Source organism: Rhamphochromis longiceps, linkage group LG6 (assembly GCF_057381845.1).
Source record: "Rhamphochromis longiceps isolate RC_006_pf linkage group LG6, R_longiceps_female_GT1.1, whole genome shotgun sequence".
Lineage (NCBI taxonomy): Eukaryota > Metazoa > Chordata > Actinopteri > Cichliformes > Cichlidae > Rhamphochromis > Rhamphochromis longiceps.
The window spans coordinates 30,118,844-30,136,679 of NC_140562.1; the positions used below are offsets into that span (position 1 = coordinate 30,118,844).

At 38.8% G+C, this 17,836-nt stretch overlaps 2 protein-coding genes across 3 annotated transcripts; both read left to right on the forward strand.

Annotated features, from left to right (window-relative positions):
• The first annotated feature begins 508 nt into the window (after window positions 1-508).
• Window positions 509-8,061, forward strand: znf207b (zinc finger protein 207, b). 2 transcript variants are annotated; one of them, XM_085410180.1, is made up of 10 exons: window positions 509-686; window positions 1,171-1,297; window positions 1,432-1,570; window positions 3,189-3,371; window positions 4,234-4,309; window positions 4,468-4,520; window positions 4,639-4,763; window positions 6,129-6,374; window positions 6,760-6,916; window positions 7,279-8,061. In XM_085410180.1, the coding sequence occupies exons 1-10, from the start codon at window positions 646-648 to the stop codon at window positions 7,428-7,430; spliced, it is 1,299 nt and encodes a 432-aa protein (XP_085266306.1). In that variant the 5' UTR covers window positions 509-645; the 3' UTR covers window positions 7,431-8,061. The 2 variants fall into 2 exon arrangements, with proteins under 2 accessions (XP_085266306.1, XP_085266304.1); XM_085410178.1 differs by having other exon boundaries at window positions 511-686; window positions 4,636-4,763.
• Window positions 8,062-12,990: 4,929 nt separating this feature from the next.
• Window positions 12,991-17,298, forward strand: LOC146668278 (uncharacterized). Its single transcript, XM_085410181.1, has 5 exons — window positions 12,991-13,408; window positions 14,403-14,756; window positions 15,073-15,462; window positions 16,389-16,498; window positions 16,932-17,298. The coding sequence occupies exons 1-5, from the start codon at window positions 13,348-13,350 to the stop codon at window positions 17,127-17,129; spliced, it is 1,113 nt and encodes a 370-aa protein (XP_085266307.1). The 5' UTR covers window positions 12,991-13,347; the 3' UTR covers window positions 17,130-17,298.
• Window positions 17,299-17,836: the final 538 nt, after the last annotated feature.

The following is a 17,836-nucleotide window of genomic DNA, read 5'->3' on the forward strand; positions in this document are numbered from 1 at the left end:
TAGTGTCCATAAAGCTTTTAAATATGTTGGTGGATAAACGCTTCTAACAATGGTTATAGCAATACAAGAAAATGTCAGCAGTTATTTCAGTAAACGGATCTGTTAGAATAAATAATATGTAAAGAGAAAAACCGTCCTGTAAGTTAAGTTCCAAATAAGACATCATTGACTATCAGCCCAATCTGCTAATATTCTTGTTTTAAGACTTCGTGAGTCATGAACGTTTTCGTGAGACATCAGTGTGTTGGCCATGATCAAGACAGTTGCATGTTACATGGCGAGCTGGCTTTGGGAGGTCTGTCCATCGGGGAGTGTTTTTGCTATAAAGGAATGATGGAATGAGACACACTTCATTTTAAGTCTCCAAGTGCTATTCAGCACCAAAGGTTCGCCAGAATATTGCATTGCAGTGAAATCAGTTATTTACTTCACCTGTCGGCTATCCTGTCTACCGTGCTTCCTGTTTTGAACCTCTGGGCGTGTCTGTGACGCTCATTTCGTATTCGCGCGAGAATACGTTCGTTACAACTTCCGCCATTGAAGCGCCATTTTCGGCCTTGTCACGGGATTACAGCATGCTGTTCTCAAACAGATAATAAGACAAGTGTTTAGAGTTTTGATACCGGTTTTCCAGTATTTCATAAAATGGGGCGAAAAAAGAAGAAGCAGATGAAGCCATGGTGCTGGTATCCTTTTTGTTTCGACGATAAAGTGCCGCTGTGGAAAGACGAGGGGCTACATGTTAGCTCGACAAAGGGAAGGCCCAAACTAGCCTCTTGACGCCCTAAAGCTTGCGTTAGCATTAGCGACTGGCACTCACGAACTTAAGAGTTTTGCTGGTTGATTTTTACTTAATGAGATATTTTTAAAGCTGTAAAATACTCGGTATCGGTTGTATTTCATTTCTAGTAGAGTTTGGGTTCGTGGTGCTGGTTACAGGAATCGAATAATACCTTGGATATTAACGGCTATGTTAGCATTTAGCTTCGTTTATGATTCAATCTTCAGGACTGATCCGTCTTTAGATTTGTGTAACCAGACGATTTGCGCTACTTAGTCGCTGAGTGATGGTTATTTTAAGCAGTTCTTATGTTATTTTGCCGGCTTGTATGGTCGCTGAATTTCGATCTTGTACAGTGTTACTGGGCAGTCCTTAACTTCAGTTTCCAGGTACTGTAATCGAGACTTCGACGATGAAAAGATCCTCATTCAGCATCAAAAGGCAAAACATTTTAAATGCCACATTTGCCACAAGAAGTTGTACACTGGCCCTGGCTTGGCTATTCATTGCATGCAGGTATGGGTTTTTAATTATTAATAACCTTATTAAGATTTGTAGCATCTTTGTTTAAAAAAACACACACACACATTAGTTACAGGTAATCGAGTAGTTATTCGAGTTTGTGGTGACTCACTTTGCATATTTTTCAGGTGCACAAAGAGACGATTGACAGCGTACCAAATGCAATTCCAGGAAGAACAGACATCGAGCTGGAAATCTATGGCATGGAGGGAATTCCAGATAAAGACATGCAGGAACGAAGGCGAACGTTAGAACAGAAATCACAAGGTTTGTTCACCTATGCAAGGGCTGTGCTTGTGTTGACTAAAACCTGGTTTATATTATAGGGTTTGTAATAGAGCAGGGCGATATGGCCAAAAATATTTATCACGATATATATTTGAAAATTTGCGATAACGATATAACCGACGATATAATTGATGCGAGACAAAATACAACTCCACAACATTACTAGCGCAAAAAGACAACCTTCCATTTATTTTCACTTAAATAAGAAGCTGGTTTTTATGTACATTAAAGCTTTATAAAAATGTAACAGTGCAAATGCAAATTCCTTGCTGAAAGTTTAACCAAAAGGCATTTCCAGTAGAAATGGGCTGACATATTCTGAGCATAACCATGTATAATATCCACTGAAGTTAAAAAGAGGTGCTTTGCAACATTAAACTGCAGTGTGCAGTACGCATTTTTCGGACCATAAGGTGCACGGGATTATAAGGCACATTAAGCGAAACAAAGCAGTCAGATAAATCAAACTTTATTAAACTCATTCTTCTTGCTTCCTCCACTTCTGTACCATTGATTCATTAATGTTGAATTCTCTGGCAGCCGCTCTATTCCCATGTTGTTGCAGTATATTAATGACTAACCTCGTATTGTGGATGGATTATCTCAGTTGTTCTCCTGACTGAAGTTTGGTCCGTTTACAGCATCCTGCCATGCGATTGCATTTGTCTCTAACCATGAAGAACCTTCACGTTAACTTTTATAAGTGGAAAAGTGTTAGTGTTCGTCCTCCAGCTTCACTGTTTATGTTATGCTAACATAGCTGTGTCGCTAGCGATCACGTAGCACATCATTATATACCAGCTAGCCCAACTTCAGTAACCCTACAAACGTCACTGCTGTTTAGTTTCCTGTCTTCATTTATGTTGGAAGTGATAGCAGAGCTGTACGTTTGATTTTTTTCAGAAATCTCTCAGTCAGAACATGCAATATCATGCTTAGGTAACTAGCGAAACTAGCGAGCTAACTTCCGCTAGCTTCCTGCTAACTTCTAACTCCATTAAATGTAATAACTTTTGTTTTCATGGATGCCTGGAAGTTAAAGTTGAGAGGCACTTTATAGTTACACCTGGTAAAGCAGCAATGCTGATCGTTTTATTAAAGATGAAAGAATTTAGACAGTTTTTAACTCTAAGTGATGCTGCAGTGTTGTTTGACCTGAAGAATACGGAGTTTAGGACCCAGATTACTCCCAGATTTAAGAGCATCTTAGTCCGACAAATACGACAATAACAACGGCCGCTTGCATGTTCTGCAAAAAAATGTGCTTTGTCGTGTATCTGACGGACAAACACCAAACCAGTTCCACATCACGGAAGTTGCACCATTTTTACAAACCAATTCTGGTTCATCTGTTTCACTCAACAATCGGCATGTGCGTATGAAAACAAAGGCACTGCGCATGCGCGTTTTACTCCCATTCTATCGCGATATTTCATTTTCCTATCGTTGCCTAACATTATACCGGTATTACCGTGAACGGTATAATATGGCCCAGCCCTAGTTTGTAATATGATGCACGAGTCTTAGTAATCTAATATAGTGTTATGGTATGGGTTACATAAGATTTTGCTTAGGTGTCAACATTTTCTGTTTTCAGAGAGTCAAAAGAAGAAGTCAAACAATCAGGATGACTCTGATGAGTCTGATGATGATGAAGCTGGACCGTCAGCTCAGCAGGTCACTGTGGTCCAGGCCCAGGCAGGTTATGCTGCCCCAATGGCACAACCTGGGATCCCTCCTGTGGCTGGAGCACCAGTGATTCCTCCTGCAGGATATCAAGGCAGGGTTTTTTATTTATTTATTTTTTTTTTACAAACTTAAAAATCTATGCATCAACTACACATATGAAACTGGCTTCGCAGCTGATCAACTTTTAATTCCAGTTGCAGTTCTGCTTTTTAACTAAAACCGTTATTGTGTTGAATTGTTTTGCAGTAGTTTCTCATGTCGCCATCCTTCACATCCTTTTCATTTCCTTTTGCCAGTCGATAGAAGTTCAAGTTCATTCCAGGTTTATTTCAGTTTAAAAGTATTCTTTTTCTTTCCAATTGAATTGTAATTCTAATGCTAGGAAATCTTGCATCCACAAATTCACAATATTTTTAAATGTTTTTGCTAGATGGATTTTACTGCTGAATCACAGCTGCATTTAAGGAGACATGGGAATTTGATTTCTGTAGCACGTTACATAACACATTCCTGCTGGATGTGTCTCTAAATTCATCAACAATCTCAGATAATTGGTGTAATTGTTGGGCACGCATGACCCGTAATTAACCAACAAATCCACCTCAGTATATATCTTAGTATTTTTGTAAGTTTTTAGCTACCTTCTTAAAAAGTTGACAGTATTAATGCAGTTTGTCCACCAGAGAGCACCAACAAATAATTTTTGTTCAGCGGTTGTATCTATTTTAACCCTATAGATGATCTGTCATGTATGCTTTTAACACACTCCTTCAGTTTTTTGCCACAAATATCTAAATATACGACTGAAATCATTCAAGAAACTAAATGGAGCCTGTGAAAATGTAGTTTATGTATGTGTATCCTTTTGCTGTGTTTATTTGCCTACTTGTTTGATTGTTTGTGTGGCATGATGAGTTATTGCTAAATAAATCTTCTCTAACCCGTTGTTACAGGAATGCCTCCTATGATGCCCGGTGTTCCTCACATGATGCATGGCATGCCTCCTGCAATGCCTGGAATGCCACCAGGGTAATTCATTTACTAACTTTTGATTTAATAGTAACTTTACTATCCAGTGTTTTGTCTGTAGGGATAATACAATCATGGAGCTAACTGAAATGCAGTTTTACTGTAGTTCACTGTCAGATCAGTGTGTCCAATTTTCTGTGGGTCTCTGCTTTTTGCAGTATGATGCCAATGGGAGGGATGATGCCCCCAATGATGCCAGGGATACCCCCGGGTGAGTTGTGCTTGCATTTCAGAAACAACCGTTGAACTTATATTACACAAAGAACTAAATTTGACAAATGTGATCATGTAAACACTTCTGATCCTGGTTCCGGTTCATCCTACAGCAGTCCCACCCCACATACCCCCAAGGCCAGGAATTCCTCACATGGCCCCAGCCCCTGCAGTCACTCGACCAGCCGCACCTGCGGCCCAGCCAGCTGTCACCAAACCTCTCTTCCCCAGTGCAGCACAGGTGGGCATTGTAACCCCACTAACACACATGCAGTGACTTCTTTAGACATTTGCCTCAAAGAGATGTTATTGTTTTCTTAGGTCTCATGTTGTTAATGTAGTTTACTTTATCTGGAATTAAACCGTCAACAGGGTGTTTTATGATGTCGTTGTATACATAACAGGATTTTTCCAGGCTCAAAATTTAGGCTTGGAGTCTGTGTCACTTGCTCATATTTGCTACATTTCTGGTTGATTGATAAACAAATTGTCAGAAGTAGAACATAAAAGAAACCCCACTCAGATAAGCTGGTTAAAATTAGTCTTGTATACCAGAGGAAAAAAACCCCTCATATTTTATTTCCCATTTGTTCTTGTTTCTGATGTGTCCCTTTGCTTTCTAACCTTGTTTAGGGTATGTTGTAAAGGGTAAAATTCAGATTAAAAAACATTGTAGACATGTTACATGCAAACGCTGTGGTTTCCTTTCCACCATGCTGCAGATGGGCTCTGGTGTTCACAGCAGCACAGCAGCTGTCTCCTCTCCATCTGCAGACCCTCAGTCTGCGTCTCCCCAGCCTCCCTTTCCTAATATGCTACAAGTATGCTCACAGACAGGATTCTGTGCTCTGTGGCAGCTGCATGTTGAATATTTATTAACACTGCCTGTAAATTCTGAATTTGCAAACTTAAACATGGCTGGATACTAACCATATTTGCTTCATAAGTCTACTTGTGCACCAAAATAGCCATGCTGGCCATGATGTTGGTGTCACAGGATGGGCATCTCTGACAAGAACTGACATGTTTTGTTTGTGAGCTTCATTAGTGTGCATGCGCTTTAGTTAAAATAGGCCTAAGATGAGATGAACTTTATTTAGAATCTTCCACTCTCTCTCAACCTCAGGAGCATGATGCAATTAGTACCCAACAGATTTTGCAAGATTTTTATTTTTCTCCCTTAACCCGAGTTCTTCCCATCTGAAGTGCTATAGATACTTCTAGTTCTTCTCCATCTAATGTAAAAATTGCACTGTGGTTGAGACAAAATAGTGCAACAGCTTTGTTCCAATTAAAATAAAATGGAAACAAATTAATTGGGATTATTAAAATCATGTGTAATTTGTGTATTTAAGCTTCAGAGTAACCAAATCATAATACACTTGTACATTACAGTGCTTTAAAATGTAAAGCTTAAATCAAATGATTAGTTAACTTTTCCATTTTTTTTTAATGTTGTTACTGAGATGTCATCTTTTCACTGTAATTTTTAAAATGAATTTATTTTGGGGTTATTTTCATTCCTTTTTTGCATATTGCAACATTAAGCTAGTATCTTATTATTAATTTAAAAAAAATCAGTTATATGTATGGTGTCTTTGCACAGGCCCAGCAGACTGTTCCAGGAGTCGCAGGAGCTTCAAGTTCCCTCAGCACAGCTGCCTCCACTGACCCACCCAAAGCAACATTCCCTGCCTACACCCAGCCCTCTGTCTCTTCTTCTTCCACTTCTTCTAATCCCTCTAGCAGCACTGTGGCCAAACCCCCAGCCACAGTGACCAGTAAGCCTGCTACCCTCACCACCACGAGTGCAACTAGTAAGTTGATCCACCCTGATGAGGATATCTCACTGGTAAGTTGCTTGAGCTTTCTATTTTGCCCTTTTCACAGTAAGTAATGACTGATACATATTTATAATAGCACATTGGGCAATAGACAATAATAGACTGGTGCAGTATTTGACCACCAGCTTGATTCTGTATATCTTGATCATAATTCAGCTATATATTCAGAATATGTTTGAAGCTAAACACTTTGGTTGCACATCCTTAATACTACTTAGTAGTTCTTCTTTTGTGGTTATGTTAAAGGATGATTCTGAACTTGAACATCCTCAGTCTGAAATCAGGGCACGTCAACATTGGTACAAGTTCCTCATCATTTTTTTGTACTGTAAAGGGGCATAACAAAGTTTCTTTAGTCTGAATGTTTGTTCTGTGCATTGTCCCTGCCAACAGGAAGAGATGAAGGCCCAACTTCCTCGTTACCAGCGTCTTGCACCAAGACCTGGTCAGGCCCATGTGGCTGCTCCCCCAGTGGCAGCTGTGGGTGGTATAATGCCCCCACAGCAAGGCTTGCCACCACAGCAGCCAGGCATGAGGCATCCCATACATGGTAAGAAAATCCTTTTTTTTTTTTTTTTTTTTTGGCAGTGTACAGAATTGTTTCTGTTCTAGCAAACTCATTTTTTGTGTAACTCACTGTTCTACCAGCTTGTGCTCATTACCTGTCTGTGGATCATTTTAGTTCACATTTCATTGAAAGCTTAGCTTTTTCTCAGCAGTGTCTGTCAAGTAGGTGTTTAATTTAAAAAAAGAAACCGCAACAGGAAAAAACCAAGTATATTTGGCTGTTTGAAAAATATAATTAATTGAATTTTGTAGATTTGGACAGGAAGGTGTATGGTGCACAGCAGGTGAGATCAGATGTCCTTTTGAACAGTAGCATTAAAACACTCCGTGCTCTTCTCTCTGTAGGTCAGTATGGTGCCCCTCCTCAGGGCATGCCAGGCTACATGCCTGGAGGGATGCCTCCATATGGGCAGGGGCCTCCCATGGTGCCCCCTTACCAGGGAGGCCCTCCCATGGGTATGAGGCCTCCCGTCATGTCTCCGGCTGGACGCTACTGAAGCAGCAAAGCAACCTGCACATTAGGTTTGAGGTTAACACCTTTCTATCACCCTTGTGCTTTTTCAAACCTAGCTGCAAGCAAAGAGCATAAAGACCAACGGTGGTGAAGACAAATATTTGTTAGAACACATGGACATTTAATGTAACATCTTTATTTGAAAAGAGCCAAACACCACATAAGTTTTTAACAACTATAACGTTGTTAACTAATTACATGTGAGGATATATTTTTCCCCTTAGGTTTCACTCAGGTTCATAGAAGTGAAGTGTGTTTAAATGATTCATATTTCTTTTGAAGCTGCTGGAGTTTCATGAACGTACCAACTCCTTACAAAGGCAAGTTTCTCTTGTAAACATTTAATCATATTTTTGTTTATTTCTTTTGGTGGAATGATTGAGGCCCTCACAGCATGCTTAGATGCTGTTGGACATTCGTCCCCAACCTTGGTTGGTGAGGGTCTCAGAAACTGGTTCCAGTTACGTAGTCTATAAACTCCATGACTCATCAGGCTCTAGTTTTATTCTTTTTTTCAGGTTTGATTTAAATATTTCCTGGTCCTAAGTCTACTTGTATACATCCTTTGTAATGTTTTATCAATCTGTTGTAATAAAATCCATCTTGAAATCCAATGCTGGTTTGTCCTGACGTGCGTGGAGGTGAGTCATGAAGGTTTGTACTGATGTCTTTTGTTTTTCTGCACAGCTTAGGGATTTGTTTAATGGCAGAATCTTATCAGGTAGACAAAGACCAAGTTTGCCATCATCTGTTTTTTGTTGAGTGCATCAATCATTGCCTTAATAATAGACTGATTATGAAAAATAAATTTAAAAAAAAATTCTTTACATAAATTCAGTAGCCTAATAAAGATTTTACATGCTTTGAGTTTGTGTACTTCCAGCCAAAAACTGAGATGTTGGCTAACTTTATGTTCCAAAATACTGCATGGTACCTGTGATATGATGGAATTAACTGCAAATTAAGCAATACAGTTGCAGTACACCCAGTCTGCAATGAAGGAAAAGCTAAGTTTCATTTCTGACCCATTAACTCCTACACACACACACACACGGTTGACTGCTTTAATAATGTTGGTGTCTGTCGTGGTCATCTCTCTATTATGCATTGAAGAGGGAAAGCAAAACAAAGCCAACAGCAGCAGCTGAGTTTAACATATTTGTTTTTTAAGGTGAGGTCTTTGCTATTTACTTTAGACTTCATTATAGTGTTAATCACTGTCTGCAGCGTAGTGCTTATTTCTGCAGTCTCTTTCTCCCTGCAGTTTTTTTTTAATTTAAAGAGTAACTAGCACTGTCATTTCTATAGGAAAAATAAAATGCAAGAACAGACACCTGAGGGTCTTCTTGTGACCACTGCTAACCCCTTAACATTATATTTCTAAAATGACAGTAAATCAATGCCTATTATTATTTTCCAAAGCACTTTGTTTGGCTGGTCTTTACCACAGTGCTGGCCTGTGTTGCTGCGTGGTTTTGTTTTAAATCCTAGACGTATCATAGTTGTCGGACATCTGGGGTTATCCTGTTACAGATTGCTGTCTATAAAGCAATCCGTGAAAGAACAGACACCACAGGTGTGCAAATCTGAGTGTAGTGCATATATGGATTAAAAACAAAAAATAGCAGGTTTTTTAAAAAGAAGTGCTTGTAGGTATTTGATGTGGCACAGTGTTTCCTCTGCCCATATCACTTACTGCTTTGTATTTGTTTTTGTCTGTAGCCCATCCATATCAGCTTTTCAGCCTTAAAACCCAATCAGCTGGCATGACAGGTCAGTTAAAACTCAGTAAGTACCTGATGATGTTCTAGTGTGGCTCCATCCTCTACATGTGGATGTTAGGCCTTGTATTATTAAATTTCACACCAATCAGCCACAGCACATGAACACTTGGACTACACGTCTCCCAGCAGCAGATTTTAAGATGATTAGTGTCACTTCATCTGTGAGTGGTTTCAAGGTTGTGGCTCATTAGTGTGATGTCAGAAGAGCTATGCCTGAAGTGACATTGAAATGTGCACTGAGTTTGTCTCTCTTGTCCTGTCTGAGTTTGAAAATTACAAACATGGTAAGTAGTCGTGGGATGGGCCGCCAGTGTCACCGGGGCTTCTGTCAAAGGGTCAGTTCACCCTGATTTCGCAAGTGGTGTCTAACCTGATTGCTCTTAGTTTTTGTGCTTGCTAGGTAAATTCCAGCATCTTACTAACTTTGCACATTGACATTAAAGAATTTCTGTCAAATGTTTCACACCAACGTGATTGTTCTCTGGGAAGTTCCCTTCAGTCTCAAGAATCATCACTGTTTTTGTTCCTTGTAATAAGTAAAATGATAATATGAATTTCCCCTGAAGTGTTTTTGGGAAAAACACCATGATTTCAGGATTAGTCTTATATAGCAGTAAAATTTAGGCTAAACTTGAATTTTTTTTTTCTTCACCTTGCTGTCTTACACATTCTCCAAAACAATATCACATTTTTTCCTGAACATAAAATTGTATCGAGAATATCTGAACCAAAAAGAAGCAAAACAGGACACCACAGGTGAGAGCTGAGTAGGAAGGTTGTTTTAAACTTGGGTGAACTAACTCTTAAATTCTGACATAAGAGCTAATGTCTGTAATACGTAAAGTGAAAGTATTGATACTGGTTAGGTGTTTTTTGGTTTTGTTTTGTTTTTTGTTTTTTTCCCAGCTTTTTGGGTGTTTTTTTTTTTTTTTGTTTTCTTTTTTTTGTTTTTTTGAGGGGGGGGGTTAGCATCAGGCTCATGTTTAGACCAAGCTATTGGATTTCAGATGTGCTTAGCTATGAGTCTGTCTAACATGTGCTTCTTATTCATGTCATAACGGTTTTCTGTATCAGATGCTTTATTTCTCTCTCCAGATAGTAAAATAAATATAAGCTGTCATATAAAGTACAGAAATAATACATGTCAATTTAATAAAAATAATTGAAATTTTCTGTTGACACTTGTTTTCTTTAACGGGTCTAAAAAAAAAAAATACATTCTGGTTTATAACATCCACGTGTTCATGCTTGTAGGCATTCAGAAACTATCTGCCCCTCTACGAGTCACTGCTCCGTCACAGAGTATTAGTCAGATTTTAACCCCAACTTCATGATCACTAAATGCATGTTAACCCAAGTTAAGGTCAGAATTGTGATTTACTGCTGATTAACATACAAATAATTGTGAAACAGTGAAAACCTTGACTTTCAGTGGAATCTAATTTCTGTTAGTGTAATAAGTTACTTCAAGTCCTTCCGTTAGTCACGTCACACTAGTCCTTCAGCAGTTCTGTTGGCTTCCGGTTAAATATTGTATTGTTTCCGCTCCTCACCTGTCACATGAATCCTCTGTTCAGAGTTATTTTACATGCAAATTTGTTTTGACTTGTCAGGTACTTTTGTTCTTACCGTTTTTAACTCTTCTGTGTCACATGACCTTGAATGTTTTGAAAAGGCTCCTAAAGTAAAACATGTTATTGCACATTAGTGCACATAGGTGCAAAAGTTCATCAAGGTATTTGTTTCACCTGCCATCGAGTAGTTGGTGTACAATACAGTATTAACCCTTTAAGACCTACCATAGAACCAAGTTCGCCAGAGCTTATATTTTTACATGTTGTAGTGCCATTTTTGGGAGCATTTCAAGTTGATATACATCAATAAAACCATTATAGCCCAAATTTTAATGATATGTATGCATTAAGTGTATAGTAATTACATAAATTGCAAAAAAGTTACAAAAAAATTTAAAATCGTTTTTGTGTTTTTAACATATATTTCTAGTTAGAGAAATTTAAGAGGTTTATCTGTAAATACAAAAAAGTGGCACAAAATAGTTTCCCACCACAGGAAATTTATTTTAAGTGTCTTCATAGTTTTATTTTTGAAATACATCAATTTTTATATACTGCAGGAAAAACAAAAATAAGTATTATAATGCAAATTTGCAAAAAAAAAACAGCATATGCATCAAAATAAACTATTTCCAGTAGTGCAATATGAATCCTAAGCATTCCAGAAACGACACAGAAAGTCATAAAGTCAAACATAACTTTTAAAAACACAAGTATAGACTCGTAAGGTCCTGATGGTAAAAAACTACATTTCCGCGAAATGACGTCACTTCCGGTTTTGGTCATGTGGACATGCAAACCGATTATCAAGTGATGACGTGCCGAATTCTACTTCCGGGTCTAAAGTAGTCTGCGTTTAATATGGCTTTTGTGTTGTTAACATGTTTAATGTTTTGTATTTTCTTCTATTTAATCTCAAAAAGCTCCTAAAAAAAGTCAGTGATCACCGTTGACCTCTCTCGGCTTTTATTACCGCTAATCATTTATTTAAGCTCAGTTTTTAAAACCTTACGATGTAACTATAGCACAGCCCATGCAGCAGTATATGAATGACTAACCTCGTATTGTGGATGGATTATCTCAGTTGTTCTCCTGGCTGAAGTTTGGTCCTTTTACAGCATCCTGCCATGCGATTACATTTGTTCCTGACCACCGAGAACACTCACGTTAACTTTTATCAAGTGGAAAGAAAGTTAGCTTGTTTATATTATGCTAACATAGCTGTGTCGCTAGCGGTCACGTAGCACATCATTATATACCAGCTAGCCCAACTTCAGTAACCCTACAAACGTCACTGCTGTTTAGTTTTCTGTCTTCATTTATGAAGACTTACTTAATTACTTAAGTAAGTCTTCATATAAAATTCTATTAAGTAAATCTTAAGTAAGTAAGACTTACTTAATTGCTTAAGTAAGTATTACTTACTTAAGATTTACTTAATAGATTTTTATTTGAATGCATCCACATTCAGCCACTGAAGTAAAGATAACAGTTCAAAAATAAAGCGAGTTCTCAAACTGTGACTCATTATTCAGAAAAATGCTATAAAGCCACCTCTGACACCTAATTGTGGTTTTCCTGATACAAATCTAGAGCACGAAATTAGTTTGTGCAGGTCGAGGTTGCACGAAATGCACTTTTTTCTACCATGCTTCAGTTGTTGATGCATTCAAATGACATTACACTGCTGTCCTATTTGTTCTGTTTTTCTTATATCTGCTAATTGGAATGTGAACAATAGCATGATGAATGTTTTGATAACTGGAATTCCCCATAAGTCAGAAACAATGAGGATTCTTATCTAGATTAACGAAATACTCGGTAGTTTTGTCTGTAGATAGAAGGTGAATCGCTAATATTGAAGAATGATCCAATTGTCTTATAGCTGAGACCAAGTTTATTTAACATGTACTGAAGCTGTTACATTCTTCAGTAAAAACTTGAGATCTGAATGTTTTCAGAGTACTTTCTTGAGTTTCTTGATTAATTTTTCAGTAATAAAATATCTTTTTAGCTCCCTTCAGTCACTGGACCTATTTTCTAGTCTCTCTCCAATGATGCAAATTATCATCAAAAAGCAGACACATCCTGTTCACGGACGAGTCTTCAGCATCATTTCCTCTGGGACATACAGAAATACTATGTGAGGAAAGTTTTTTTCCGAAACATGTGAAACCCAATTAATGCAAATAAAGCTCTGCTATTGAAGTTAATTGAAGTTAAGACAAAAGAGAGCACATGCTGCTTCTTTCTTTAGAGCCAGTGCTCAGCAAATACTCAATATGATCCTAAACTGTTTCAGCTGAGGTGTTAAATGCTTTAATTCATGGCTGTAGGAGGAGCTGATCCAACAGTCGTGATGTTCATTTGTTCGCGCTTCCTCTTGTGAATGTCTTGAGGTTTGAAGGTGGAGCTAATGGAGTTCCTCTTGGTTTCATTTACTGTAAGACACACTTGAAATTCAGTTTTTTACACTTGCATCTCTGCTGTTATGGTTTCCATCAGTGGCTTCCCACAAGATCTTAAGTGTGTGATGTAAAAGATGATTTGGATCCAATACCTTGCTTTTTTGTGGGCTGTAGTCATCACGCAGATTGGGTTTGGTAAGTTTGGTTGTGTTCCTCAGGCTGGTGGCTGGTGGTGGTTTGATCACTGGTTTTTCTTTCAATGTGAATTGTGCATGCGGCACAGTGGTTTGGGTAATTTCTGTGCGAAGGAATCTGAAGTCACTTGGAGTGCTGGTGGATAAAATGATAGAAGCAAAAAAGAGCGCACTGGAAATCTGTGAAAATAGTCTGGTCACATTTATTGAACCTTTTTGCCTTTTGTTATAGTGTGAAATTGAAATATAGTCACTAGGCAAGTCTAATGTCTATTACAATGATAGATTGTAATCTAGACTTCAAACATACAATTTGTTTTACATTCTGCTGAACAATACTCTTCATATTTAATATATTTGTTGCCCCCCACTGCAGTAATTATCTGTGAAATGTTTTAAAAAATACGTGAAAATTATCTTTATTTTTCCAACACTTTAAAACATGCTTATCTAAAATGGAAATTAAAAAGCAACTAGAATGGTTTGCAAATCATTTGAACAATACATTTAACGGAAAAAAATGTAGAGAGATCTTTTGAATTTTTAATATGTAACAGCTAAAGCCTTATTATGTTATACAATACTATCATGAGTCAGAGGCACTCTTTCAAAAGTAAAGATGGGAAGTGGTTCACCACTTTGTGATCTTGGCGTAGAGTGCCAGTTGGTGGAACTGGTAACCTGAAAATCTGTCACATAATGCCGTTTGGTTTGAGAATAACATCCTTTTCAGTGAATATCTTCCTTATTTCAATAAATGCCAAACCACATTTTGCATGTAGTACAACAGAGCGGCGCATTAAAGAGCTTATCGTTCGCTAGAAACATTTGTTTAGGTGCATACTGTCTGTATACAAACACATACACCTTCATTGCTGGTATTTACATTTTGCATACCCCAGTTTTATGAAAATTTGGGCTAAAAATAAATTATGTTTAGTTCTTCTCTGTTTGTGATGTGCTTCTTTTTTTTGTCATTTTAATTTCATCTAAAGCTCACAGTGAGATTCGCTTCTTGAAGCGGCATGAGGGTGAATCTGTCGTTCTTCCCTGTGAGATTGAACACAGGGACCCATCGCCCTTGGGAGTCTACCTGAAACGCACCTGGCTGAATCATAAAGAAGTGCTGTTCAAGTACACCAAGGAAGACTTTACAGTTGACAATTCTGCTGACAAAAGCCGCATTAGCGTCAGTGGAGACCCGAGCCTTTATTCTCTGAATATCACCATCTCTCAGCTGAACGCCAGCGACACAGACCGCTACTACTGCGAGTTTGTCGTGGAAAATCTTTCCTCTGCAGATGAAAAGATACCATCAAAGACGGAATTCTTCCTCCTTGTTGGTGCTGGTGAGTGTACTTTTTGATTTATTTTAGGTTTAGCATTAAACTACACTTACACTTTCCAAACCATATTACAGTGCTACGATGAAGCTTTTTTTCTTTGGGGATGTAAAAAGCGTAACATAGCGTCTCAGCAGTGCCTCAAACATCTTAAAAGTTTAACAGAGCAGTTCTGGTTGTTTGTTTTTTCCTAAGTATGGCACATTTCCTCCTTAACATATCATGCCAGACTCATGCACATAATAAAATCAGATTTGGAACTTGATCCTTACTAGTGGCACCCATATCCATTATATCGTTTTTATTCCCTTTCCTTTTGGAGATGTCCCTGAGTCAGTGGACACTTATCCAGAGTACGTGATAGAGAGATGTGCTGGGGGTTCGGCGGTACTCCCCTGCCTCCCCCAACGTGGGGAAGGCTTGGCCGTGGAGGGGGTGATTCTAAAGAGGCAGAAGGGTCGGGGACCTGTAGAGCTGCTGTACAACTCAAAGCAGCACCACAGCGGCAGCCGTTCTTCCTCCTCCTCTCAGTTCCCTGTTGAGAGGGTCCAGTTGTCCTCTGCGCCCGGCCCCGGCGGCATCACCTACAACCTCACCCTGCAGCAGCTGCAGCCAGAAGACAGTGCTTTGTACAGCTGCCAGCTGCTTCTGCACGGTCAACCCGATAGCAGTACCAGCCTAGGGAGACGTGTATTCTTTATTTCTGTACAAGGTGGGTCACATCACAGTGAGAATTTCTCACCAGGTGACTTCAGCTGACTGGTATTTGCTGTTCAAGATGAAACTTCTTTCCATACTAATTGTGAAAATTTCTAGCTTTTACTAACAAAGCTGCCACTGATGATGTAATCAATAACACTGTGTTGCTGTGGGGCTTTTACAGCCAGCAAAGCTTATGGTCTGTATTAGTTTCACATCAACAATGTTCCAATGTCTTTTGCCCTTTTCTTTCTCTGTAGGCATGTGAAAAACTGATAACACAAAGACAATAGCAGAAATTAATATATTGTGCATGTGAGATAAGTTTAATAAGGTGCTAACCAAATCAATCTGATAGCGCTAGTGATGAGAACAGGAATATTTCTGACTCATTTCCTTTGATGGTATCTGGTATTGAGGGGTTGTTTCTGAATGTAGTGTGAACTATATCCTTTAAGCTTATCTTCAATTTGGAAACAACTGAAAGCTTTTTGTTTTTTATTCTAATGAAGTCTTATTTTAAAGTTGTAATCATTTGTGTCATGATGTTCTACATTTCCCCCTCTGTAAACAGATATCCTGTAATCTTCAGCAGGTTTAGGGATGTGTACACTTTGTTTTTAAGGCTTTAAAGGTCATTGTGCTGCTTAGCATATCTCCTGCTTTTAATGTGCAAACCAAATCTTATCAGATGTTTGATAACATTTGCCTATTTATGAACATTTAGGGGATTTTTATTTTTTTTTGGAGCTGTTTATCCTAAAGTTTGCAGAAGTTTCCACACTATCTGATATCCTTTTGAGGTATATTATTCAAACTGCAGCTTAAAACTAAGAAGGAAGTGACTTCTGATTCTGATTGTGTGTCTATGTTGAAGAAAGGGGAATGGTATGGAGTTTCACATTTTAAACACGCCTTCCTCTTTCTGCTTCTCCTCAGGTGGTCATTGGTGCGGTTGCTCCAGTTACTCCTCTCTGCTGTACGTTTTGTCATCAGCTGTGGGCGTTCTCCTCCTCCTCCTGCTCCTCACTGGATGTGTGTTATGTAAAGTGAGTGTCTTTTTTTGATTGTGATGTGCTACCTTGAGTATGCTCGTACACAGGGGCAAGAGAGTGAAATCTAACTGAAGCATTAGCACAAGCAGCACCTGTTTGTTAAGATCACGGCTGATCTGCAGCTCACCACAGAAACCACGCTGGTTTCACAACTTTGTGCAGCCAGTTATCAACATGTTTGTCTTAAAGTTCAGTGAAGAACACTTTCAAAAACCCTCTTCTTCTTCTTAGTTTAACAAATTTGTATCATTTACTTACATTATGTGCTTAAATTGGCCTTTATTTTTTCCAAGAAAGGGTCAGGTTAAGAGTTCCCACTAAGGATGTCGCCTTGAGAGAAAATGACAAACTTTGATTTTGACACAGGAAATTGAGAATGTGTGTTAAGTCTTTATTTTACTTCTCTTCCTCGCTCAATGATTGTCAGGGCAAAGCACGCCACAATGCGAAGTCACATAGTCCGGCCCCTATCTACGAGGAGATGAAGTCTCCCAGTCAAAAAGAGGCCCCTCTCCGTCTGAAGGACATAGGGTGCTCCGAGTACAGAGACAGCCCAGCGAAGAGATCCTCGTCAGAGAACCACTATGAAACTCCAAGAGCAGCTCTCAACAGCATCAAAACCTAGAGCGACACTCGCAACTCCAGTTAACACACAGAAGAAAATGTTGCAGTTGGACATTTGTGCCTGAACTTGGCTGGTGGGGGTCAGTTCACTTTCTGGTTTGGCGTAAATATTTTTCTGGCTATGTGCATCCTTTGTAATATTTTATTGACCTGCTGCAATAAAATCCATCTTGAAATTCAAAGCTGGTTTGTCGTGATGTGCGTGCGGAGGTTTTTTCTGCACACGTTTCATTTCATTTGTCATCTTGTTTTTGTTGAGTCCATCCATCACCCTTTAGGGGGTCTCCACAGTGGATCACTAGTATCCTCCTTTCAGTATACTGAGTCATCTGAGGTTTTCCTCATTTCTTCCTTCGTGGCATCTCCATATTCAGCATTCTTTATTCCATGTCTATGCTTTGCTTCAACTTTTCTTTTTCCTTTTCATACAATATTAACAACTAAATTAGCTCTTAGTCAAGTTTCCTGGTGAAACCACAATTGGCAGTGTTGATGTCTGACTAGTTCCCCTTCCAGAAAGCGTTCACATGGCACCGCAACAAATTCCTCTATCGCTGCCATGAGGCCCAGGAAGGGGGGGAAACCCAGCATGGCCTCAGGTCATTTAGTGCAAAGAGACAAACACGTACCTCAACTAAAGTGGAATCCTCCCTTTACTTATCTACTTTAAGAAGCTTAGCAGTTGGCTGTTTAAATATTCAACTCAGT

Coding starts and splice junctions, on each gene's coding strand:
- znf207b (XM_085410178.1), top strand. CDS start 646: ATGGGGCGAAAAAAGAAGAAGCAGATGAAGCCATGGTGCTG. Junction 1,571..3,188: donor GTTAGAACAGAAATCACAAG/GTTTGTTCACCT, acceptor TTCTGTTTTCAG/AGAGTCAAAAGAAGAAGTCA. Junction 3,372..4,233: donor TCCTCCTGCAGGATATCAAG/GCAGGGTTTTTT, acceptor CCGTTGTTACAG/GAATGCCTCCTATGATGCCC.
- LOC146668278 (XM_085410181.1), top strand. CDS start 13,348: ATGATTTGGATCCAATACCTTGCTTTTTTGTGGGCTGTAGTCATCACG. Junction 15,463..16,388: donor ATTCTTTATTTCTGTACAAG/GTGGGTCACATC, acceptor GCTTCTCCTCAG/GTGGTCATTGGTGCGGTTGC. Junction 16,499..16,931: donor CTGGATGTGTGTTATGTAAA/GTGAGTGTCTTT, acceptor AATGATTGTCAG/GGCAAAGCACGCCACAATGC.